General features: G+C 37.7%; 1 protein-coding gene across 2 annotated transcripts in view; it reads right to left on the reverse strand.

The window, feature by feature from the left end:
• The window catches only part of tox3 (TOX high mobility group box family member 3), a 113,920-nt gene extending 90,616 nt beyond the window's left edge, over positions 1 to 23,304 (reverse strand). For both annotated transcript variants that reach the window (XM_072547348.1, XM_072547346.1), the window contains exon 1: positions 23,028 to 23,304. In XM_072547348.1, coding sequence (XP_072403449.1) covers positions 23,028 to 23,129 — 102 coding nt within the window. In that variant the 5' untranslated portion in view covers positions 23,130 to 23,304. The remainder of the gene's footprint in view (positions 1 to 23,027) is intronic.
• Between the last annotated feature and the right edge of the window lie 1,264 nt (positions 23,305 to 24,568).

Consider the following 24,568-nt stretch of genomic DNA (forward strand, 5'->3'; position numbering starts at 1 on the left):
CAATATGTATTTTTTTAATGCATCAGCCATTAGACAAACCATTATAAGTTGGTTGGTTTCAATACTTATTGTTGCTACTGTGCTACACAATTAAATAAACTTTAAAAGATCAACGAATCAATCTTAGAACAGTCAAACATGACAGAATCCACACAGTATCAAAGACAAGAGCACTATCAAGCAGATCATGCTTCATGTAAAACGTAACCAGTCTGTCGCCTGTGAGAATAACTGTGGAAACACAAATTTGATCTTGTGGCACTTTAACAAAAAATGTCAAAGCTAAAATCCATAGAAGATGACACCACTTTATAAATAACATAGAATATTGTCCCAAGGCAGAGTGGCTTTTGTTTCCAATGTTAGAACATAACTGAGTCAAAGAAGGAAACTTGTGCTCCGAAGCAATATCAAACACTTTTTTTAAAAAAAAACAAGTACCATGTTCTTAAATATGAGGTTTCCTGCAGATCTTTAACATAAATGCTAGGATTACGCTGTTTGTACAGCTATGAAGTATAATGTTCCAACAGTTATGTCAATCCTTTGCACTGATTTTCATGTGTTGAAAAACTAAGCGAAGAAGACATTAAGTGTTGTTTTAACAGCAGAGTTGTACCAAGTTGACTGATTTTTATAGGAAGAATGCCTTGAGAACAAACTTGACAGTGATGAATGGAGCTGTGATGCTGTGTCAGAGTTCCCATCACACTTTCAATAACCTGGGCTTGAAGGCCTGCTATGTCGCTCTCATACTGAGACTTTCTCCATTCATCTTCATTAGGCAGACATTTGACCTGGCTAGTAACATCCTTATCAGGTTTGGGCCAACAGGGAACCCTTCCCCTTCCTAACAATGTTTTTTGGTCTCACTGATGAGAACAGTGTGATTTTATATTACAACCCTCGAAGTCAATTTTACGCAGGAAAGTTAATAATGCCATAATCCATTCAAACACTCCATACTCTAGTATCAAGCAAAGTACATAAGAAAATGTTTTTAGCTTTAGCGAAAAATCACACCACATTGTAGATTAAATTCCAATTGGGAATAAACAGTTTAACTGGTTTGTTTTAGTCTTTCTTAAGAATCACACTGTTACACAAAATTGAAGTGTGGTGTCTTCCAGGATGAGGCCTATTAAAGGGTCATTGTCGATCCACTGGCAAGGGTGAAAAAGGTGAGTAATTATAGTAATGTCTTTGAACAGTTTAAGCAGCTACCAACAGGGATTGAGGTGTCCAACTAAATCCTGTGGATTCTGACGATTTCAGCATTGTTTTACTTTCAAGGAAAGCAATGTCCATGGTCTATTGTTATCCTGAATTGTGTAAATATTATGAAAGATTTCACTTCATAACTAACTTCAGAAAATGCCACAATGTGACCACAATACTAATTTAGTGATACCAGTTAATTCTTTAATGTGCATGGTGTTACAAAACAAAAAAAAAGTGATTCATATTGTTCATATGAGCTTGTATGTCACCAGGATGAATCAATATTCAGCCCGAAAGTGAATACATATCAGATTTCGTCGAACTTGTGTTTGGTTTTGTTTAAACTGTTGAAAAGCTTTCATGATCATTCCAAAAAATTAAACATGAAAAATATATGAAATGTGATAAACCATTTAGCAACTATTTTGCTGATATTCTATCACAGATACAAGTGATAGCTAGTTTCATAATAAACAGTGTTGTATAATGTCTCACTGTCAGAATGTCAATACATCTTTAAGAGCTAGGCTTTTTAGATCACCATATCATAACATGTGAGCTTAGAGTATAAAGATCTCATACTTCATCACATTTGGATTACTTGAAGTATGACACTTTACTGAAAAACATACTCCTCTGTTGCAACGGAGTAGCACAGACATTTACATGTCTGAGGAATATAGTATTCACACATAATAGTTAGTTATATAAAGGTCTCTTGGTTCTTCAATATCTCAATATGCATACCATGTTGTTTTATGCTATAAGAGATAACATGAGCTTTGCTGCATCAGATAAAACACCCTGCTGGGGGGGCAAACTCTTACCAATCAGAATTTAACTCAAACTAAGAGTTACTCGAGTACCATGGGTTGACAGTGAAGTGATTGGCAGCTGAGCAAAAATGTAAAATTACTTACTGTTCTGAAAGATTCCAATAATCATAATTACAAATCTAATTAAAAAGGACAGGCAAACTACTACTGTGCAGCTTACTTAATGAGTCATCATTCACTAATATAATCCTCTCGGAGGTAATTAGGTTTACTGAGATCGCATTTTCCAGTATTCATAAACAAATAATGAACATTCTCCAGCTAAAGTAAGAATAGCTCAGAGGCAACATGGTCACAAGGATCATTTTTAGCCTCAATGGCACAAATTTTGGGTGGGCTCTGTAGTCTTCAAGTTAAAAGCTGGAATTTCACAGGCAGAAGATAAAATTTTAAAAATGGAACACCTGCTGCCCAGCAGTATTTTCTCTGTTATCTCTTTTCTCTCTGGTATTTTACAAATGATAGATATTATCAGCAAATTCAGCACGAGAGTTCTTAGCAAAGTGTGGCCCATTTGATAGACAATTGACCTAGTTATCAGTATCAGGCCATCAAGAAACACTTGGCTCCATTGTTGTTTCTCATCGCATCAATAAGATCCATTTAACAATTTTAGTGCTCTTGTGACACACTGGTAGTGTACCTATCTCTGGGTCTGTAGTCCTGGGTTTAAATTTCACCAACTCCAATGGTGTATTATGACACTCTGAGCAAGTTGATTTTAAAAAGTTAGTCTTGCAAGAAAAATTAACAGCATAAACCACTGGCCTGATTCACCAGCAACAAATTGATGTAAAAGTCAACAATTTTTGACAATTAAATTGTAAACGGTTTTAAATTAAAGCCAGATAAAAGTAGTCAGGCAACCAGTAGCCAACAAGATGTTGAAAGTAGTACCTAACATGCAGAACAATAATTTCCTTTGTGAACGCTTTTTTTGGTTGTACTTGGTACTCCTTACTGTAGGGGTAAAAACAATGAGTGCAGATGCTGGAAACCAGATTCTGGATTTGTGGTGCTAGAAGAGCACAGCAGTTCAGACAGCATCCAAGGAGCAGTGAAATCGACGTTTCGGGCAAAAGCCCTTCATCAGGAATAAAGGCAGAGAGCCTGAAGCGTGGAGAGATAAGCTAGAGGAGGGTATGGGTGGGGAGATCAATCTTAAAAAGAGTGAAAGTAGCTTGCACTGCCACATTATCATATTAGTGGCTACAATAAGGAACCCAAAATTATTTTAGAAACATGTAAATAACAGAACTTTAGTATATGGAAAGCCAAAGAGAGACCAAAAAAGGAGATTAATCGTGAAGAGGCAAAGTGTACATCCATCCCCAGCTTCACCAATGAGGAGTAGGAAGGAGGAAGAAGTCGAGGAATTGAGTAGGATGAAAATAAATACAGTTACAAACAGCGTCAAAGTCTCACATGGTTTGGATACAATTCATGCTAAGTTTCTGAGGGAAGTAAAGGAGGAGATAGAGTACATATCCTGAAAGTTGTATACAGACAAATCCATGAAGGTGTCAAGGCAGGTTTATTCCGAGTAGTAAGTATGTGGGATCCTAGGGTTTATTAACAGAGCCATAGAGACGAAGGCAGGGGTGTTTTGTGGACCTTTAATAAAACATTGGTCAGACCTCAGCTGAGGACTGTATCCAGTTCTGAACACCACACTTCAGAAAGGAGATTAAGAAGTGGAAAGGCTAAAGAGGAGATTTGTCCTCATATTACCAGGAATGAGGGCTATTACTTTAATGGAGAGAAGAGATAAGCTGGAATCATTCCCATTTAAGAACAAAGGAGGTTACTGGAGATTTAACAGAGGCCTTCAATACAAACAAGAGTGTTGATAAGAATAAATTAGGAGACACCATTTATACTGGCAGAACCTTTGAGATTTTTTCATAGAACATACAGCACAAACATACACTACTCAAGCAAACTGGTTCATGTAGGTGGTAACATCCAATACAAGCCTCACCCTATATCTATCCAGCTAACTACATCAGCAGTAACTTGTTTTTCCTCTCCTATCTATACCAAGCTTCATCTTAAAAGCACCTATACTATTAAATTGTTAAAAATGAAACAAAATCTTAATTTTTGTCAGAATTAAAATAAAAATAATCCACTGAGAAAATAGCATCACCAACATCAGCACTGCAAAATAAGGGTAACATAATTCCACAGGGACCAGTTTTGTCATGGAGTCACCCTTCATTTATACATAAACAGACCTTGATTTCAGTACTGCCCCATTCAGAGTTAGCTACCGGAGTGTCAGCCTCTCTAACGTTCCGTTTAAATGTCAGCCAGGGCTCCCTTACTGGACCAGATTAACAACCCCAATCAGGGAACCCATACGCTATGATGTCTAGCTGACTGACTTTTGTTCCAATCACTGCAAGGAAATGCAGTGCATCAAAGCCCCCTTGCAACAGGACGCCATCTCACTACAGGGGAATCCTATGCCTTCTAGCAATGCATGCTTTAGGATTGTGACATCATTCCTGCATGCTCAGATTATGGAAAAGGTGCCATTTTCCACTAATTCCAGCTAAAATAAAGCAGATCACTTTTTAAAAAGTAGTTTATTTGAATAATTATTGCAATTAACCTTTTCATTTCTACAGGACTCCTAGGGCACTCTTTCAGTCCCTTGATACCATTCTGGATTCCCAGGATCAGGCAACATCTGCAGAGATTTGTTTCAAATTGGTATTTTTGTGCCTCTCAGAGTAATAAGATTAGAAACACTTCATATCATTCAAAAAATCTAGTAAGTTTTTTTTGACAACGGACTCTGAAATAAATGGCATGCCTAATTCAGTGATATACTAGCACAATAGCTTTCTAAGTAATGCAATCAATTCCAACGTAGAAAGTTTTTTTTTGCCAGTCGAAGGATCTCTTGTGGAATTGTTCACCATTAATCAGGCAATAATGCTGTCCTATTTGCCTTTGTACTGCAACTTCTCTCTTTTTCTAATTGTCGAAACCTCCATGTTCCTGCACTTTCCAGACTCATGATCATTACCACCTGGAAGGACAATGGCAGCAGATCCATAAAAACACCACCACCTACAAGTTTCCCTCCAAACCGTACACCACCCTGACTTTAGACTACACCAATGTTCCTTCACATTCACTGGATCAAAAGCCTGGAGTTCCCTTCAATAACAGCATGGTGCACTGCAATGGTTTAAGAAGGCAGTTTAACAGCATCAGCACCACGTCAGCAGCTGTTAGAGATGTGCAATAAATGCTGGCCCAGCCAGTAATGTCCACATCTTGTGAACTGGATTTTAAAACATGATCAATCGGGGGCTTTTGTGGCTGAGAATGAGGAAATCACTCCACACGCTGATGGCAGGATCTATGATGTGACAGTTTCTCACAAGCACATGCCAGATGTCCTTATCTTGATTTAACATCTCCCTCTATAGCAGAAATACTGCCAGAACAACATGAAAATCTCAAAGGTGCAATGATCCAGGAATATGGGTTAGGATTACGGTTTATTTGGATTGATTCTGGGCAAACCTGGTCTTCTGGAGTGGAAGACTCCTATTCTAGGCTGTTGCTAGTTCTCTTTCTTCCCTTACATGATCTTGCAGAACCCTATGCAATAAACAATGTGGGCTATGGTAAGAAATGTGGCAGACTCATGTACAAAGCTCATCTTTTAACTACGTTCCAGGTGATGAGGCAAGATTCTCTTGAGGCAACAGTGAGAGGCCTATTAAGGTATTATTGCTTCTTAATGACCTTATTAATTGCAGATCTTGCCTCATTAATATGCAGTTTTCTACCCTACCATCTGCTGTAAGCAATCTCGATGCCGAGAATAATTGACATGGAAGTCACAGCAGGTACCAAGTGACTTTAGCTCTCTCCTGGCTCTCAAGAACCTTCAGGATGGTCACCATGAAAGAGCATCTCATGCCATGATTCATATGCACCTCCCATCCATGGACAAATGCCAGCATCTAAGAATCGGCATGGTCCATCTCCAAACCACCTAGTAGTTTACTATTTGAATGTTGTATCATCTGCTGTACTAGCAAATATTATTGTAATGCTGCAGGAAGGATATGGTGGGTGAAATCAGAGAGACACACTCAACTGAGCGATTAGACCAGGCTTGATCTCCAAACAGTTTCCTTGCTGTCTGAATGCTCCCTCTTTGAGCTAACCTGGATGCTTTAGATGTGTCCACAATGATTTTCAATACCCCAGACAAAGGCTGGTCACCAGGGATGCCAAGTCAGCTCCTTATGCTGAAAGATTAATGACGTGCCCTCTAATACTCAGATCAGCAGCCTCTTTGTGACACCCACTTCCTCAAGTGGGAACGAGTTACCTGACAGCAAGAGACAACTGCACCTCAGTTAATTTTTCTTTTATAAGATCACCTGACTGTGATTGTAGAGGGGCCACTCCCTTGAGGGGCAAGCAAGCAGTTATGGCCCTTACCCTGCAACCAATGGGAACTGCCCACACATGGAAATCCCAGTTGGCATGGGAAGGGAAATCTTAATTAACCCCTTAATTAATTCTAATTGGCTACGGTTTATGTCCCAGCTGTTCCAGTCAGTCTGAACAGGTTGATTAAAAATAGATTCAGAGTGGCTCAAGGTCAGAATCATGTTATTGAACCAATTGTGAGCTGATCAAAAATGTATCAAAGCAGTCCAGGGCCATTGTTTATTACTTTTGAACTATTTTAACAGATACATGAGGGGAAAAAAAAGTTTTAAAATGATATGCGTTCATTGTATCACATGTAGTCTGAAACGCAGTTGCATTGGATACGATGTGACACAAACCCTTCCTTATAGCCCTAATCAGAGGCTGAAATAGGTACAAATTGGTTAATTCTTGTCACTACATATGGCGTGATTCATTAGAACCCAACTTAAATAAAGCAAATCTGCCCTTTCAGATGATAGCATCAAGGTTGATTTCAAGCATCCCCTGCTGAGAGCCAGAGTTGAAGTTCAGGTAAAGTTGAGAGATTAAATCCTGACTGAATTTAAACAGTGGCACTCATCCACCCTGTCAAGAACTCTCACAATCTTTTCATATGCTCCAATCATGACATCTTTTCTAAACGTAAGTGGATAGAAGTTACGAGCCTAGACTGTTCAACCATTAGCCTGATGACAACCCACCCATTCCTCTATTTTACTGTCAAACCTTCTCTGACTGCCTCTAAAGCATTTATACCAATCCTTAAATAGATGACCAATACTGTGCATAGTGATCCAATGCAGTCTCACTAGTGCCCATATAACTGAAGCATAATCTCCCTACCTTTGGCTTCAATTCCCTCACAATAAAACAAAACATTCTAATAGCTTTCTAGATTAATTGCTTTGCCCATGTACATCTCAGAGCTCTGCAACCTCTCACCATAGAGATAATATTCTTTTTTATTTTTTCCAGCCAAAAATGGACAATTTCTAATTTTCCTACATTATATTCCATTTGCCAAATCTTTACCTATTTACTTAGCTTTTCCACATCTTTGTGTAGAGTCCTCAATGCCTTGTGCACAATTTACTTTCCTAAATGCGTCATCAGCAAATTTGGCCACTATGTGACCTTGTGTCCCTTCAGCTAAGTCATTATCTAAATTATAAATAGCTGAGATCCTAGCACCAATCCCTTCACCACACTACTCGCTACACCTAGCTAATCTGAAAAAGGGCCCAGTTATCCCAACTGTACACTTCCTGTTAGCCAGCTAATCTTCTATCCACGCAGGGTTACACACAACACCATGATGTTTTATTTTCTGCAATAAACTTGGATTCGAACATTATGAAATGCCTTCTGGAAATCCAAGTACAGTATATCCACTGGCTCCCCTCGATCCATAACATGTGTAACCTACTTAAAAAGGATTCTAACAGATTAGATTAGTCAAAACACACAGTTTCCCCTTCAAAACTCCATGCTGGCTCTGCCTTATCCAAATGCCTTGCTGTAACTCAATTAATAACAGCTAACTTTTTTCTCTGATGACAAATGTCAAGCTAAGTGGTTTATAGTTTTTCTGCTTGCTTGGTTCCTTCCTTTCTGAATAAAAGGAGTTAGTTATATTTGCTATTTTCCAACTTAATAGGAGTATCCAAAATCAAGGAATGATACTTAAATATTCTATAGTGAAGACTGGTGCAAAATACCCATTCAATTCATTTGCCATTTCCTTATTTTCCCTTGTTAATTCTCCAGCCTTACTTTCAATAGAAATGATGCTCATTTCTTCAGAAAGGACACGCTCATTGAAATCTTTAAATATGCTATAACCACAACTCGAGAGTAGGGCCAGGATGAAAATTGCCAGTAGTTATTCTGGTGACCATGACACCTTCTTTGTTCCAAGATGATATTTGCAATCCCTAGTGGTTTACCATCCAATGTCAGGTAAGGGAGATCTCAGAGGCTGCCTGAAGAGGGACAAATTGATTTAATTCCTGAATGCCAGAGAAAAGGAGCTGGAGCAAAAGATGCGCCTTCACGTGGATTATTGGCTTTCCCAAGATGCCATTGGTTGCAAGCACAGAAATTTGCAGGAACAGCCTGTCAACACTGCTGGAAAGGAATTCCGAGTTCTCAACATCCAGCTGCTGCGTGGCCACAAACTTTGTTATTCTGTCAGTAAGCAAACTGCCTTCATTCTTTAGCAAACCATTGTGCTGGTTGTATTATAGTCATCAAAGAGCAACAAGGGCTATACACCCTTAAAAGTATGGCTGATGGCTTTCATATGCATGTGGACACATAACAAAAGCCATATTGGCATGTTACTGATATTCCGAACCAATAATTCAGCTACCTGATCCACTCAGGAAGAACATGGAAACACTCAGTTGAACACGTCTCAAGATAAATGATGGTGTGCTTCATGTGGCACAGCCTCACCTTCGTAATAGGACAGTCTTTGCAGTCAATTACAGAAAAACAGCTGAGGAGTACAAACAAAGATGAGGAAGGAAGGAGGCAACCTGGACATTTCCTTTCTGTCTGGATTGCTCTTAAAGAGCTAATTTGAATGCTCCTCAAATAGAACAAATTAATTTCCAGATCATCACAGTTTTCTTCCCCTCTATTATTGACCATCACAGCATTACCTTGGGCCCAAAGCAAACGCTCCAAACAATATTAATAACTGAAGGACCTCAAGCAGCTTTGGGCCAGAACAGTCCAACTGTAAACCAAATTGTTTCAGTTTGGTAGGTGCAGTCTGGGTTGGTTGTCTCACAGTCAACACCAAAGGCATTGCTGGAGTGGTTGGGCAGGGAGGATAAATGTTGTTCTCCAAAGAGAAGTCAAAAACATGTACACTGTATGAAATCACAACCACTCCCAAGGGGCATGTATATTCATGGCTTTAGCTACAGTCCACTTGAGCTACAAAAACTATCCAAGGTTCTTTTCCTATTATAAAGGATGAGAAGTGTAAGATCCCTGAAAATCCTTTGGCCTCTGATCCTAGTTTAAGAGGCAGGAAGGTCCCATTGACCTCCTGCACTGAACCCAAAGTATATGGGGTCAGGCCAAGGTCAGCTCATTATAACACAATGGAAGCTTTCGCTGCCACTAGGGGCTCATCTCAAGCATCCTCTGGAGCAGGACCAGAAATTCTTGCCTGAGCTACTTCCACCAAGATTTCGATGTCAAGTTCCCCTGCAAAGGTCTTGCAGTAACGCCAATCCTTGTGAACCCCAGCCTGGTGCTCGGGGTTGATTCCTACCACTGGCCTCCATGGCTATTTATTTCTATTATGTTCTAAATGGACATCTTATGAGGGTGGCCTGAACCCCCCTGGTAACAGGAGTTTTCTCCTAACAGCTCACCTCCTCTACCATGGTCTCCAGTGCAATGTCCAAACACCTCGGAAATGCTTTCTCTCATATTGCTTCATTTTTCCTTCTGATGGAGACCACATTCATTTCCTGAACAAAGGGCAGCAGCTGCTCCAGCCACACAATCTTCCCTTTAATTAATCAAATCAATCAATGCAAGCTCATTTCGGTGAAGACAGGAAGGTTTGATTCTGGATCACCTCCTGAACTGTGCAGCCAATGGACACTAATTGTCACGCTGGCCACATGCAGCAATCTTCAAGTAAAAGGTGGTTTGCTGCCTACATTAAATTGAAGGGACAGAAGATTATAGCAATTCCTCTGCTTGTTTGTAAGGCCTACCCAATTTTGGCCCCAAAAGTACATTAAGTATGGAATTTAAAAAATGAAAGTAACACAGCAACACGCTTATAACCCAGAAGAACTTCTTTAAAAAGTGACAACAGTGGTACAACTTGCCACCCAGATTTTTAAGTGATACGGTTTGTGCCCATAAACCTTTTATTCATCGCAGTGTTTTTTGCCTGAAATTAGATTTGCAAATCCTACTTTTTCCTTTAATAAATAGTTCAATGTTTTGAGTTCTGACTCACAACAAATTAAAATGGATTGAACGTTTGGGTATAGTAAAAATATTTTGAATGAATTTTGACAGAGAAATAAGTTTGAACATTAATCAGAAATGATATGGGGGCAAAGGTTCTTGTTATTGAGAGTGAGAGTACCTTTAAAAAGGTTTCCAGCAAGTTTAGAGCTTCCTTTTCCTCTGTTCCAAAGGCAAATTGTGATTTTTGTTTCTCAAGTTGTTTTTCAACAGTTCTTCCTGCAGTGCTCATTTTATTATTCCATTGACTTTCTGAGACAACTCATTTATTTGGCTTTGTACAACATATAAATCTTCTTCTAATGTGTTTTCCCCTTCAGCTGCCTTGAGTAATGTATTGCCTTTACTCTGTAAATGTTGATCCAGTTTTGACTTCTGTGTTGGTCTGTAAATTAATGTCCACGGGCAGCTTAATCAGTTTGTTCCTGATATAGTGAAATTTTGTCAGAATAAATGGTATTTCATTACACAAAACCTTAGTGTATAAAATTGCACCTGAACTTAAATAGATTATTATTTTTCCTCACAATGCCATAAGCAGTGCAGAGCAATAGTTGCCACTAAACCTTTTCATTTTTCCTGATTAGATTTTAACTTAAATTTATAAAAGAGTCAGCTCCAGGCATGCCTAATCGCATCATTTCTGTCACCCTTCAAATAAAGTCCAAGTTCTTAATTTTCATTATACAATAACTCAATGGGCAACAAACTTTAACTGAACTGTTGCTATCCAGACACTGTTCAATAAAGAGACCTCTAAAATCATACATCTTCATGGCTTTAGGAACAGCCCGCTTGAGCTGCAAAAAGTATCCAATGTTCCTTTCCTATTATAAGGGTGAGTAGTATCCCTGAAAGTCCATTGGCTTTCAATTCTAGTTTCAGAGCCAGATGCAGCCCACTGTCCTCCTGCACTGAACCCAAAGAATATGGGGTCAGGGGGAGGTCACCTCATTATAATGCTATAAAAGCCTTCGCTGCTACTAGGGGCTCATCTCAGGAATCTTCAAGAGCAGGACGAGGAACCATTGCCCGAGATATTTCCTCCAAAGCTTAGATACCAAGTTCCCCAGGTTTTGCAGTAATGCCAAGTGCTTTTATGTTTACTTTAGTCACTGGAAAAAGACCCATTTTTTTTCCCCACTCTCTGCTTCCTGTCCACACCAGTACATCATCATGTGGGCAGGAGACAGAACAGGAAAAAGTGGGTCTTTTCCCAAGGTGCAGGCAGTGACTAAAATCAACCAAGTACTGCAGCTGCTGGAAATCTGAAACAAAAACAGTCATGCTCGAGAAACACAACAGATCTGACAGTATCTGTTGAAAGGACAGAGTTAATGCTTCAATTCCAGTGACCTTTCACCAGAACTGAAGATGCCTGGGAAAGGGTAGCATTTATGCTGATAATGTGATGGTGTGGAGGTGTGGGGATTGAGTAGAATACAGGGAGATGGAGGCCAGAGAGAGAAAAAGAATAGGTATACAAAGGAGACAACTCCTGATAAACTGGAGAGAGATTGATGCCAAGTAGGTTGTTAATGAAACACGTGAACAGCTGAAAATGGGTCGGCTGCTCAGTCAACTCGGAGGAAGGAAATCATGTTCTGGATGACAGGTGGGTATGGATCGGATTTAAAGATAAAACCCTAACAAGGCTAGGCAGACTTTACGCCAGGAGAATGTTTTTCCTGTTTGAGAAGTGTAGAACCTGTGGACACGATCTCAGGATACAGGGTAGACCACTTAGAACTGAAAATATGAAACATTTCTTCACTCGATGAGTAATGAACCTATGGAATTCAGTGCCACAGGAGACTGTGGAGGCCAAGTGACTGAACATATTCAAGAAGGAAAGAAAGAGAGGAATTTTTATTATATTTCAAAGGAATTGGGAGGAAAGTAGGAATATAGCATTGAGGATCAGCCATGATCATTTCAAATAACAGAGTAGGCTCAACAGGACAAAGGGCCTACTCCTGCTCAGAGTTTCTGTTTCAATGATTGTTTGGCTAAACTAGGAGCAACATGTAAACTTGTTTAGCTGGTTGCATGAAACAATATATTACAATGGTTTCTGTTGTTGAAAAGGCCACAAAATCTATCAAGTCCCCAGAGATTCTTATTTGACCAAGGACTACTGAAGTCTGAATTGTGCTTTCCTACTTCATCAAATGCTGATTATCCTACTGTTTGAGTGATTTTCTTTTCTCATCTGCAACGGTTGTACCCTACATGAATTAATATGCTCGAGATCACATAAAACTTTGTTTAGTGTGTTTAGAGAGACAGTTGAGAGGTTTAAAAAAAAAGAGATAATTTACATCTATGCCTTTATTATTTGAAATATCTTGTAAGAAAACCTTTGTCTCTATCCTTTTTAATCAGAATAGTCATTATCATCTGAATTTGTTAGATTCTTTTAGCACAATGACATCTGATATCCCAAATCATCTTGATAGTATAACATGGCTCTAAATGTTATATCTTAGCAGAAATAATGATGTCTTATATCTAATATATATTTATGTTAACTTAAACAATACGTTTATGATGTTCCTTTATGTTAATTACTTTGTTGCCCGATTTGTACCTTCAACTCTCATTAGGAAACAGTCATCTATTTTTAGAAGGTGAGATCAACAAGTTTATTTCTGAAACTCCTTGTTAATAGATGAAAATTGCATTTTTCAGAAATTAAATTTAGCTATCATCTACAGAAGTTTCCAGGTACCCAACAATTGACTGATTATGATCGGTACATTTGATGCATACAATGAAAACAAAGATATGGATTACTTGCCTGACAGCGCATTTAATTCTCTAGATTGTCCCATTCATTATGAAGTGAACAAAAGGCTGTAATTCATACCTTCTCTATTAAATTACTTTTTTCATTTTTAATTTTTTTTAAAAAAAGAGATGACAGAATGTATAATATACTTTAGGCTCTAAGTAGATTATTTGCAATTCTAATAGGCAAAAGCTTAATTGATTCATATTACTTTTCAGTGCTATTTAATAAATGGTTAATTGCCTGTACTTAAATTACTTTAAATGTGCTCATGTCTCTCTTCAAAATGGAGTTTTAAGAAAGTGAATGAAGGGGGAATCCATTTGTATAATAAAGTATTTTTGTTCTCACTGATATTAAGTACAGTCAGTTCTTCTATAACACGATGGTTGTGTTCTTGTGCAACCCCGCGTTATAGAAAAAAAATAGTGCTTTAGAAACAGCGTTTGAAGTGTTGGTGATGTAATCGTGTTACAGCCAAAACACATTTTAAAAGTCTCCGCTTTAGAAAGTGTTCCCAATTCGTCGATCATGTTAAAGCAAACTCACGTTGATGAAACTCGCTTTATAGCAGAATGACCTGTATCAGTATATATTTCAAAGATTTTACGTTGACCAAACTTCCCTCATAAGAGCTGACAAACAATTTTCTTTAAAAAATAAAGGTTTATGCAGATGAACGCAACAGGGCATTCGGAATACATTCAAAATGACATTTAAAATAAGCATATGACAAAATGTCCTGTAGGACAACTAATTGGGACTCCAGGGCAACACTTAGGGTTTATAGTATTTAACACTGTTAAATAAAAAAGTGAATTCAAATATAACCTTTCAGAGGATACAGTGTGAATGATAGAAGCTGTTGCTGACTCCGGACCCAGTAAACACTAGTTATTCAAGCAGCACTAAAGTTTATTTACTGCTCCTTACTACATCTGCCGACATGCCCTCAAAACTGCAACAATTGCTGCTGTGGCATTCCTCAGGAGCATACAATATTCCAAAAAAACATTCTCTGCATTGTCTTCAGATTTCTAGTACAAATATGTTACGGGAAAGAGCAACCGGGTTTCTTCAACACTGCCAGAACATCAAATCCATATTGTTAATTAAACTGACACAGCAAATGGAAGCTAATGCATTTGAAATTTTCTTAAAAAGACTGCATTTGTTATTTTTAATGATTTAATTTTTAAAAAGTTGCCATATTTAGTCAGGCAGTGTAGATTGAATAAATAAGGTGGTAACTGAGTTCGCAGCAGTTGAGCCTCTATCCTTTGTCAATAGCAACCTGAGAAGATAACAGATGCAATGATTTGTAAAAGATAATGGCCGCCTGAATAGTTGGATACCGAGACATGGCACAACGAAGAGAGAACTGGGAATACAAACCAGGGCACTGTTACAAAACACTGCCTTTATGAAACATGATACCTAGGCCTGGCAGTACTGTAAATACAAATCATTTACTGTACCATATGTCCAGGGCTCTAAAAGTCAATGCCAGTCACCTAGGAGGATTTGAACCATTTTCAATCACAAAGAAACAAGCTGTGTTTCATACCATACTCTGGGAAGCAAACCGTTTATGTTCACTGTCACTATAGAAGGCAGTAATGTTTTTTTTTCAATTAACTGACAACATAGTACAGCAGCCAACACCAATCTAAATGTACTTTAGAGCTTGCCCATTTATCGTCTTTGTCCAGCACATATAGCGTGAGGCAACAGTAATACACAGTCTCAGCCTTCTGACAAGACAAATAAAATTAGCTTTAGGGTAAATGTTAAGTACGTTTTAATAATGTAACAATTCTTTGATATACATTAGCAACATAGCTGAACATATCAATTACTTAATTCTGCAGAAATGCTTCAGTACAAATTCCAGTAATTTCCCTGTTTATATTGCAATCCCCATGGAGACTAGATTCAGTCTGAATCATGATAATCTTTACTGTACATAATAGCCCAGAATCCTACTGGCAGCTTTTCAGACTCTTTCAGGTACTGGTATTCTTAAATTACCAGCCAAAACATGTGCTGCACAAAAATAAAGTACTGCAGATGTTGTAAACCTGAAATAAAAGTAGTAGATGTTTAAAATACTCATCAGGTCAGGTAGCATTTGTGGAGAGAGAAACAGCGTTAATGCTTCAGACTGGAGAAGTTGCTGCACCTTTCTTTCTAGCTGATAATGCTCAGAGAATTTAGACTTGCCACTTATAACAGCCTAATTTAAACCTCTTTATTCAATCTAACAGAGTCTGGGGATCACAAGCTAAAGCTTTGGGGATAATTTTACACTAAATCACTTGATAGAAAACAGGTAAGGGATGTGGTCACACATTGTATTTACACACAGCAAAAATCAGGGGAAATTCAAATCAGGCTATCAAACCAAAGTCTGACCTAATCCTGCCAGTTTATGACTGTGCAGGTTATGCTATAAAAAAATCACCACTTCTGCTCTGAAATGCAAGTGGAATAAATTACTTTGTACCAGATGTACTGAGCCATTTTCCACAATTTAACTGTAATTTCCAATAAATACCGATATTTCACTGGAGCTTAATAGTAATCAAAAAGCACTGTTCTATGGGATTAAGAACTCATTGTACTAATACAAAATTCAAACCCAGTTAACACCACCATCTTGTCCTCTGCCAAACTTGGTTCTTGTGTGGGAGTGGTATTACCAGCTCAATGCACAAGATATAGGTTCCTTTGATACAAAAATTGATGGGACGTCACATTAAGCCACTTAAATCAATCTTTTGCAAAACCCCTTAAGCACATCAACTGGAGCTGAAAGTTATGCCCTTAACTAAGATTAATATAAAGTGAAGTTCATATCAATACTTTTACTATAGCAGGTTTTCAGATTAAATGAACTTGCAGTTGTAGCTTTAATGGTCTTTTCAACAGATTGCTGCACCTTTATTCTATAAAATCATGTTGGGGTCCACTCAATTGCACATTAAAAATTTCAGTACTAAGAAAAAAAGTTTCAAACTCCGGTCCTATTTCAAAAGGTACAGGATTAAAGTGAGAAATGTATTTATTCAGTAAAGCACTTTTACTCATATCCTGTTGAAAACAAATTACCTTTTCTATAGCCACACTTAACTGCTGCAAGCACTGGTGGTAAAAATTAAACAAGTGTACAATTATTGATCAAAATGTTAGAACAGCTGGTAATTCCAATTGAACTTCAGAATAAAAAGAAATCTAAGCAATTGTCAACTACAGAAATTGCTTTGGTCCACTAATGCCTAAATTATACTCAATGCAGTAAACATAATCATTGACAGCAAGCACTGAGGCAGATGACACTGGGGTCAGGTACTTCTATTACTACTGTTCCATACTAGCCTGTAATTAAAAATCATTTCAGTAGCCACAGTGGAGAAACTGATGCAGAAAAATGCCATTTTAAACCACTTATGCGTATGTGGTTTCAAATACAGTGCCATGCTGTGACAAATCATTCTCCTGCAAACTCTTGTGTAACCAGGGTTACCAAAAGGTATGCCAGGGGCCAGAACAAAGAAATCAAACTACTATCAGCCCTTCCCCACCCCACCCCCCCTCCATAATTTGGAAAACGTGCACATTATTATAAAACTTTCAAGGATAGGGCCCCTTATACTTTGGACTTTGGGTTCTTTTAAAATAACCACTTCCCAGAGGAAACAGTTACAAACAGAACTATTTCATCATAAAAAGAAACACATTAATTGTTCAAACACTTTTCTGATTTCACATTCAACAACAGTACTCAATGATATAGTACTAGTACATTTGGAGAGTTCTAAATACGTACTGAACAACTTGAGGTTTCAGGCAGTGCAAAACACATGACTGACAGCTGAAAATGTATACATGACTTCACTTGTTTCATGCTCTGCAGTTTGCATATTACATAGTGCAGTTAATATGATTGAAAGTGGATCTTCAGCAGAATACAAGAGGCAAGTTTATTTCCTTTACACTCTTTTTACAACCAATTTTGTTTTCTCAGTTTTTCCATGGAGTTTTGCCCCAGTTGTAGTGCTATGTTATCAGCGTTAAAAAAAAAGGATGGAAAATAGTCAGCATATTCAACCTGCTGAATATATTCCTCATTTATCCACCTGTCCTGAATTTGGATCCATTCTATCCTGACAGAGGAGGAATGATTTTGTAACTAACCCTGGTTACAAAGAAAATGGGCAGACAGAACAAACCTTCAAGTCCTAACTTGTGAACAATGCAGAACGTATGAATATAATAAGGATGAGTGAAAGGAAGAAAATACCGTTTTATTAGAATGGCCAAATTCAAACTCCATGCACAATTTTCCTTTATGAATTATCTTTAAGAAAAGGGAAAGTTAATGTGAGAGAACATATTTTCCTGTTTTGGTGTTATCAATCCTAAATAAGATTTTCTGAGGTAATTTTCAGGACTGAGTTGATACAGGCAGTTTATGGATTGTAACAGTCAAATCAATACACACTAAAAAGATTGTAAGCACATAAATCACTTGTGTTTTTCCAGCTTTGTCTCTCAGACACAGCTGAGCACTTGCCTCTTTGTTTAAATTATGCAGCACAGAAAGTGGCTGGAGGATGATGCTGATTACCTCATGCTGGTTAAATAGCAAACTGTGAAAATAAAGCATTTTAATTTATTCTATGATTAGAGAATCCAAGTTGGACAGGATATTGTTATTTTATGCATAAAAAAAGCAAGCTTGGACCAAATTAATAAGATAGCTTTTCATTAAAATTCTGTTTATTTACTTCATTCATTTTGCTCAATAACTTTGTTTCATTTCTGCAATAAATCATAATGTTCGAAGCACTTACAAATAGTATAACACAATCCTCTACTGTACAGCAGCAGATTTTATTTTGACCGTCTCCTCAGAATTTGAATTAAACCCCAGCTCCATTTCTCTGGAGTCATATTTAATGCATGTAATATTTAAATATTCCTGCAACGAGATGTTCAGAGTTATTTAAGAACATTTTTAAGCAAATCTCTGCCAAAGCCAAATTTGTTTGAATAGATTTTAATTCACAACAGCCTAGCAAATTAAAAATCTCAGGCTTTTACTTAAACAACAAATCAGGAACTGTTTTGATGATAAGATGGTAAATAAATTCAGAGCAAAGAAATAACGGTCAACAGTAATGTTTAAATATGTTCCATCTTGTCAGTATCTATGATATAGTGTGTTCTCTGATGTCAAATTAAACCACACTGATTAAACTAAATCAGAATTATTATACCTAGATATATTAACAAATCCTTTCCCTGAAGGTATCTAATGACTGGTTGGATGATTAACTCAACACAGCTGCCAGACACTAGCCTTTGAATTCATTCAGTTGCTTCTTGTGAAATAACAAAGCAGAATGTCTCAATTCCTAATACACTTACACATGTCTAAACACAGTGACAGAAATCTGAGGATACATTCTTAATGCATCCAACATTACACATTGCTCTGCAATCCATCTTTTCATTGATTAAGAATGATTACTTTCATTTCGATGCCAGTCTGCAAATTGCCCTGCAAACACTTCCTCCTGTTAACTGGTTTTCCAAGGGTCTTTTAATAACTACCTCGAAAAATTATAGGTTGTGAAACAGTCCTCCTGCAAACCTACAGAAATTAACTATCAGGGTTAGGATCGTTTTTTTTTCTCAAGCGACACATATGTACTTTTGATTCAATCCTCACCACAGCGTACTCTGGCAAGTAAACCAGGGATGTGATTTAAAAGTTTGACTCCACCTCTTGTCCTTCCCAACAAAAGGTAGCATGGGGTTGGACTGGTCTTGGAATAGATGTAGATCATCCAGCCTCTTGAGGCATTTTCACCATTCAGTTATGTCACGACTGATCTGCATCTCAACTCCTTTTATCTATCTTGGCAAAGAATTCCTGATTTTCTCATAACTGCCTGGAAAACAATGAACTTGAATGAAAGCCGTTGATAGACACCCTAATGTTCCATCTTGAATATAATATTGGACCCTAAGTAAATTATTTTATTTACTTGGCAGAATTAGAATCAAAGTATGCACATAATATGAATACAGCACAGATTTGCCTTGTGGAGACTTTAAGGAAGAGGACGTTAGCTAATCCCACTCACCTAATTGCTCACTGTAACCCAGTAAATCTTTTCCATGTAGCATTCAGGTGCCCATTCTATTAATTTAAGGACATGAACCAATCTGTCTGAATCACATTGTCTGCAGTGTATTCCAGGATATAGTCACCCACTGAATAAAAATAAAGTTTTCCTACATCACACTTGTTTATTTTTCTGCCAATCACTTTAAATTAGCATTTTCTCCTTTTCAAGCGGACAACAGAAACATTTTTGCCCTACCAAAGTTGTTAAGGCGGCTCATAATTTTGAACATCTTATGGAATTTCTCCTCAAAATTCCCTTTCCAAAAAGGAGAGCACCCCTAGCTTCTCCAATCTATCCATGTTACTGAAGTCCCTCATCTCTGGAACCATTCTCAAATTTGTTCTGCACCCTTTCTAACACCTCACGATGGCAAGATTGAACATAATACTCAAGCTGAGGCCAAAGCAGTGTTCTAAAGCTTAATCATAACTTATGTACTCTTAACCTGTATTAATAAAGCTCAGGACTCAATATGACTTTCTGACTATTTGACTATTTTCTCAATGTGCCCTGACACCTTCAAAAATTTGTACACATTTACGCCGAGGTTCCGCTTCTCCTGCGTCCATTTCAGAATTGGAGGCTGTAGTTTATAATGTCACTCCATGTTCTTCCTACCAAATGGTATTTGCCACAAGTCTGCCCATTCCACCAGTTTAACGTCTTCCTGAAGACTATCACTAACTTCCTTGTCTTGTGTCACCTGCAATTTTTAAGATACAACACAAAAAAAAGAATCTACTTTACTCCCTTATTGTAATTTCTAAAAAAAAATATTCAACTTCCAAAATGCCACTGTCCTAATACTGAACAACAAGTGATCTCTGCCCAAGACTTCATTATTTTCTTGAAGGACGAGATTGCGATGGAATCAGTTATTTGCAGAAGATCTGGAATGTGAATGACTTATATCAATTTATAAATCACAGAATACATTTCAAACCTAAAACACAAATAATTTGCATAAGTATTTGCACACTATCACACTTATATTCTACACCATTCATTCATTGCTGTTCTACTATTCTTTCTCTATACTAATTCCTCATTCAGGCACTTCTTAAAACCCACAGCTGGCAGATTATGGTTAACAGTTTTTCGTGAATACCTTCACTGCGTGTGAAATGTTTTGCACACATAACTACAAATTCTTTTTAAAAAGTGTCAAGAAGATTGCATTGAACAACTGAGTCATGTTCAACAAATCATTGCTATGGGCAAGTAAGAATATGCTAGCCCATAGCCTGCCAGTATAAACAAATCAACTTCAAGACAGGGGTTTTTAAACTTTTAAATACTGAGGATATCATAGTAATGTTTAAAGTTAATAATTGGTACAAATCAGCCAAGTCATCCAAAGAGAATCAATCATTAACACATGAAGAGTTTTAGCTAGAAGGGAGTTATCCTAACTGTTGTCAGGACCACTTGCTTTACTCAACCATAACCAATGGAAATAAAGATCTTCAGAAACACAAAAACATCAAACTCCATTGACCAAATCATCTTAGATTCTTGTTGCTTATAGGCATAAACATTGCTGAACATTTTTTATAAAAAAAAAGTGTAATCACAGAACCATTTGTGAAGACAGCAATGTTTTTTAAGACTTTGACAAATGTTGAATGTTCAAAAATGTTTTTTTGAACATGACAACATTGACAATGCAGGTCATTCCCTGGACCACGAAAATATGACATTAGCCATTTCAAATAATGATCTGCTTAAAATCATATGCACTAAGCTGTTCCTGCTCAGATCAGATACTATATGGCATAATGTGTTGTAGATGGAAAAAATGAGAGTTGGAACCTAAGATTTAGTTGAATTATAATTTTATATCCAATGACTTATCTCCATATTGGATTAGACAATTGCTTTAAATGGAGGAATTTTAGGGTTGCTGCTATAAAGTCACAGGTGTTTTGAGTTATTCAAAAAGAAACTTTAGCTGCAAGTGAACTATTCTGCATTTCACAGGATTTGCACTTGCCACCATAAACAATTTTGACCAAGTTTCAGCACTCAAGTGAAATCAATGAAGTACAGTATTCAGAGTTATTGCTGGTTCACTCAATAATTAACTACAGAAAAAAATCATGAGCTCATAATTAAAGACAATTAAAACTGGGAATAGCACTCACTCTAACCAGCTTTCTAATGAAGCTGGCAGCATGAACAAGCTTTTCCTCAGCAGGGTCACAATTATATACTAAATAACACAATAAAGTGGCTCTGCCAGATCACAATAGATCTATAATAGGGAACAGAATAACATTATTGGTGTAATAAAAGCATTTTAGATTTACTAAACTCTAGAGTAGCTCACCATATTCTTTACCAAACGAAGTACTAACCATTAGTACGAGTGATGTAGTTATCAACAACAAAGATCAACAGTGCCATGATGACTGTATTAGAAAGGAACTTGTTATATTGATTACGAGAACAGCTTTGTGTCTGCCATGTGAGTAACTTGAAACAATACTTGCTTTGACAGTACAAAAGGATTAGTCTTCTGACACACAGTACAAGAGAATCAAGAGATAATGCTGCCACGGGATGCATGAATGTAGAAAGAGAGAGAGATAAACAAAACTTTCTCACAGTTATTACCCAATAATTAGGTGTGTTTTCTCTTAAGCATATAACAGTGAATGATGGAGCAATATGTTCAGAGATAGTAAAAGCAACTCATAAACAAGTAAAGTCAAATCCGGGCGCAGCACTGAGATAATGAAAGTATGTTACCAGCACAATGGAAGGGTACATTCAATAGCATTAAATCATGTTAAATGCAACAGAGTTTTAAACTTTTAGTTGATAAAATGTTCTATGCCACTTGAATCTGCAAAGCTCACTGCAGATTCTGCGTCTGCCTAAAGCACAGTGGAGTCTAGTAATTTGGAGAAAGGTTTATTCCAATGATTCTGGTTAAGATTTAAATGTAATTGTGCAAATGAACAGATGAACATCAAATAATAACTCATTCTGTTTTAGGCTTTGTTCAGTTAGTGTTCACAGACAAAATGACAAAACTAATAAAACCAGCAGTTAAATATTCATAATAAACTGGTTAATTTTAGGTTGAATCTTCAAATAAATGATGTACTTAAAATGAATGTTCTGCTCATGTTCAGTATGTGTTCACAAATGTTAGTATAAAATATTGCAAACAGCAGTGTTGTTATCTTTAGGACTTTCTTTTCTTTGGAAGGTGGTTAGCAATCAGATTTTTGCCTCACTGATTATGCTGCCAATCCCATCAATTATTCTATTGATTTCAGAAATTTAAAAAGGTGAATAATGATTATGCCACTTGGAATTAGTTTCTGATGAAAGCATAAAGACAAAAACAAGCTAGTCACTTAAATAAATAAAACATTACAGTTAAGAGTATATACAGGAACTAATTTAATACTAGATAATTCAATAGCCCTTGCCCCTTACAAAGTATTAAGAGTAAATAATGAGACAATGAAGATAAATAAAGATTTTCACCTTGTTGTAGCTGTAGTAGCCCAAGCATTGGGAGAGGTCCAGGTTGGAAGGATCTCCAGGAATAGTGTTGCCAGCAGCAGCTGGATAAAAACGTACATCCATGGTGTTTTTTTTAATATAAACTATTACAACCCTTTAGTAATGAATCACTTTGAGTATTATGGGGTTCTTTTCTACATCCACTTAGTGCTAACTCAATTGGGGATAAGCAATGCACAGAAGTAACCCTGGGGATTGTGTAGTTTAAACCTCGTTTAAAAAAGGTAGAGGTACATGTATTTCCTGTGTTCCTTAGTTCTGTGTTTAACTGGCCAGTGCTGAGCCTCTGTATTTGCCCATGCATTCAACAGCAGCTGTTGTACACAAAGAAGCCACGCGACCAGCACTGATAAGCTGATGCTTTCCAGCTTCACCCACTGCAGATTCTGATCTGGGGTGCTGATAAGAACTGGAACAGCAACTGGGTCCTTGATAGGAGACGAAGGAGGGTCCAAGCTTTCTTTCCTGTTAACTCTTAAAACAGTACTTCCAGCCGTCCATATCTACTCACGCACACGCAGCCAGCTGGGCTGGCAAGATTAAAGAGCAGTCCTTGTAGAATTTAAAGCCAGGGGTTACTAACAGGAGTCCAAGTCTTCCACCCAACGGTCACAGCTTGTACTCTAAAGCGCTGAAGAGCTCTGAGGCTGCGAGTGGTACAGTGCTCCCTGAGAATAATGAATAAGTAAATCCTCTGAAAGGCAGCACAGAAAGCTTCAGAATGAGCCACTCCCAGTCTTACTCACCACTCCCACTCAGTGCAGCTGCCACTATACACACACACACAGGTTCAGTGTACACCTAGCAAAGATTACTTTGTATCCCCCCCCAGTCTGTAGTAAACTAGTTTACTCGTTGGACTAATTCACTGTCTTCCTCACTCACATTTGCCATTCCAGCCCCAGTTCCAAGTTCAGGCCAATCGGAACCCCGTTTTGGAATCCAAACGACCACAAACGATGACAGAAATACAGAGGGACACTTTCACATGTTGTAAATCACAACCACAATAACTTTATTTAATCACTTGTGAGCAAATGTAAAGATGAAACAGCCCGTGTCGACCCTTGACACCTTGTGGATGGAGGGCTGATTCCCGGGTAGACTCAGGGATGTGTACAAGAAAGCTGCGAAAACCAAGTGCAAGAACAGTCACCCCCCCCCCCCCCAAAAAAAACCCAGTACAAAACAGAGGACCGCGGATGAGAATCCGCAAGAAAAAAAACAGACGTTGCTGGAATAACTCAGCAAGTCTGGCAGCATCTCCGAGAAAAAACAGATAACGTTTCGAGACCTGTGACCCTTCTTCAGAAGCTAGAATTAGTCCTTACCGAATTAAATTAAAGAAAGATTCTAATCACAGTTACCTCCACCTCCCCCAGTTGATTTGATCTTTTAAAGATTACCATTACCGTTTGGCACTGTGTTATTCTACTTTACTACTTGGTCATTTCACAATTCCTTTCCAAAGAATGACTTCACCAACAATGGTTGGCCACCAT

This window comes from Chiloscyllium punctatum, chromosome 26 (assembly GCF_047496795.1).
Source record: "Chiloscyllium punctatum isolate Juve2018m chromosome 26, sChiPun1.3, whole genome shotgun sequence".
Classification (NCBI taxonomy): Eukaryota; Metazoa; Chordata; class Chondrichthyes; order Orectolobiformes; family Hemiscylliidae; genus Chiloscyllium; species Chiloscyllium punctatum.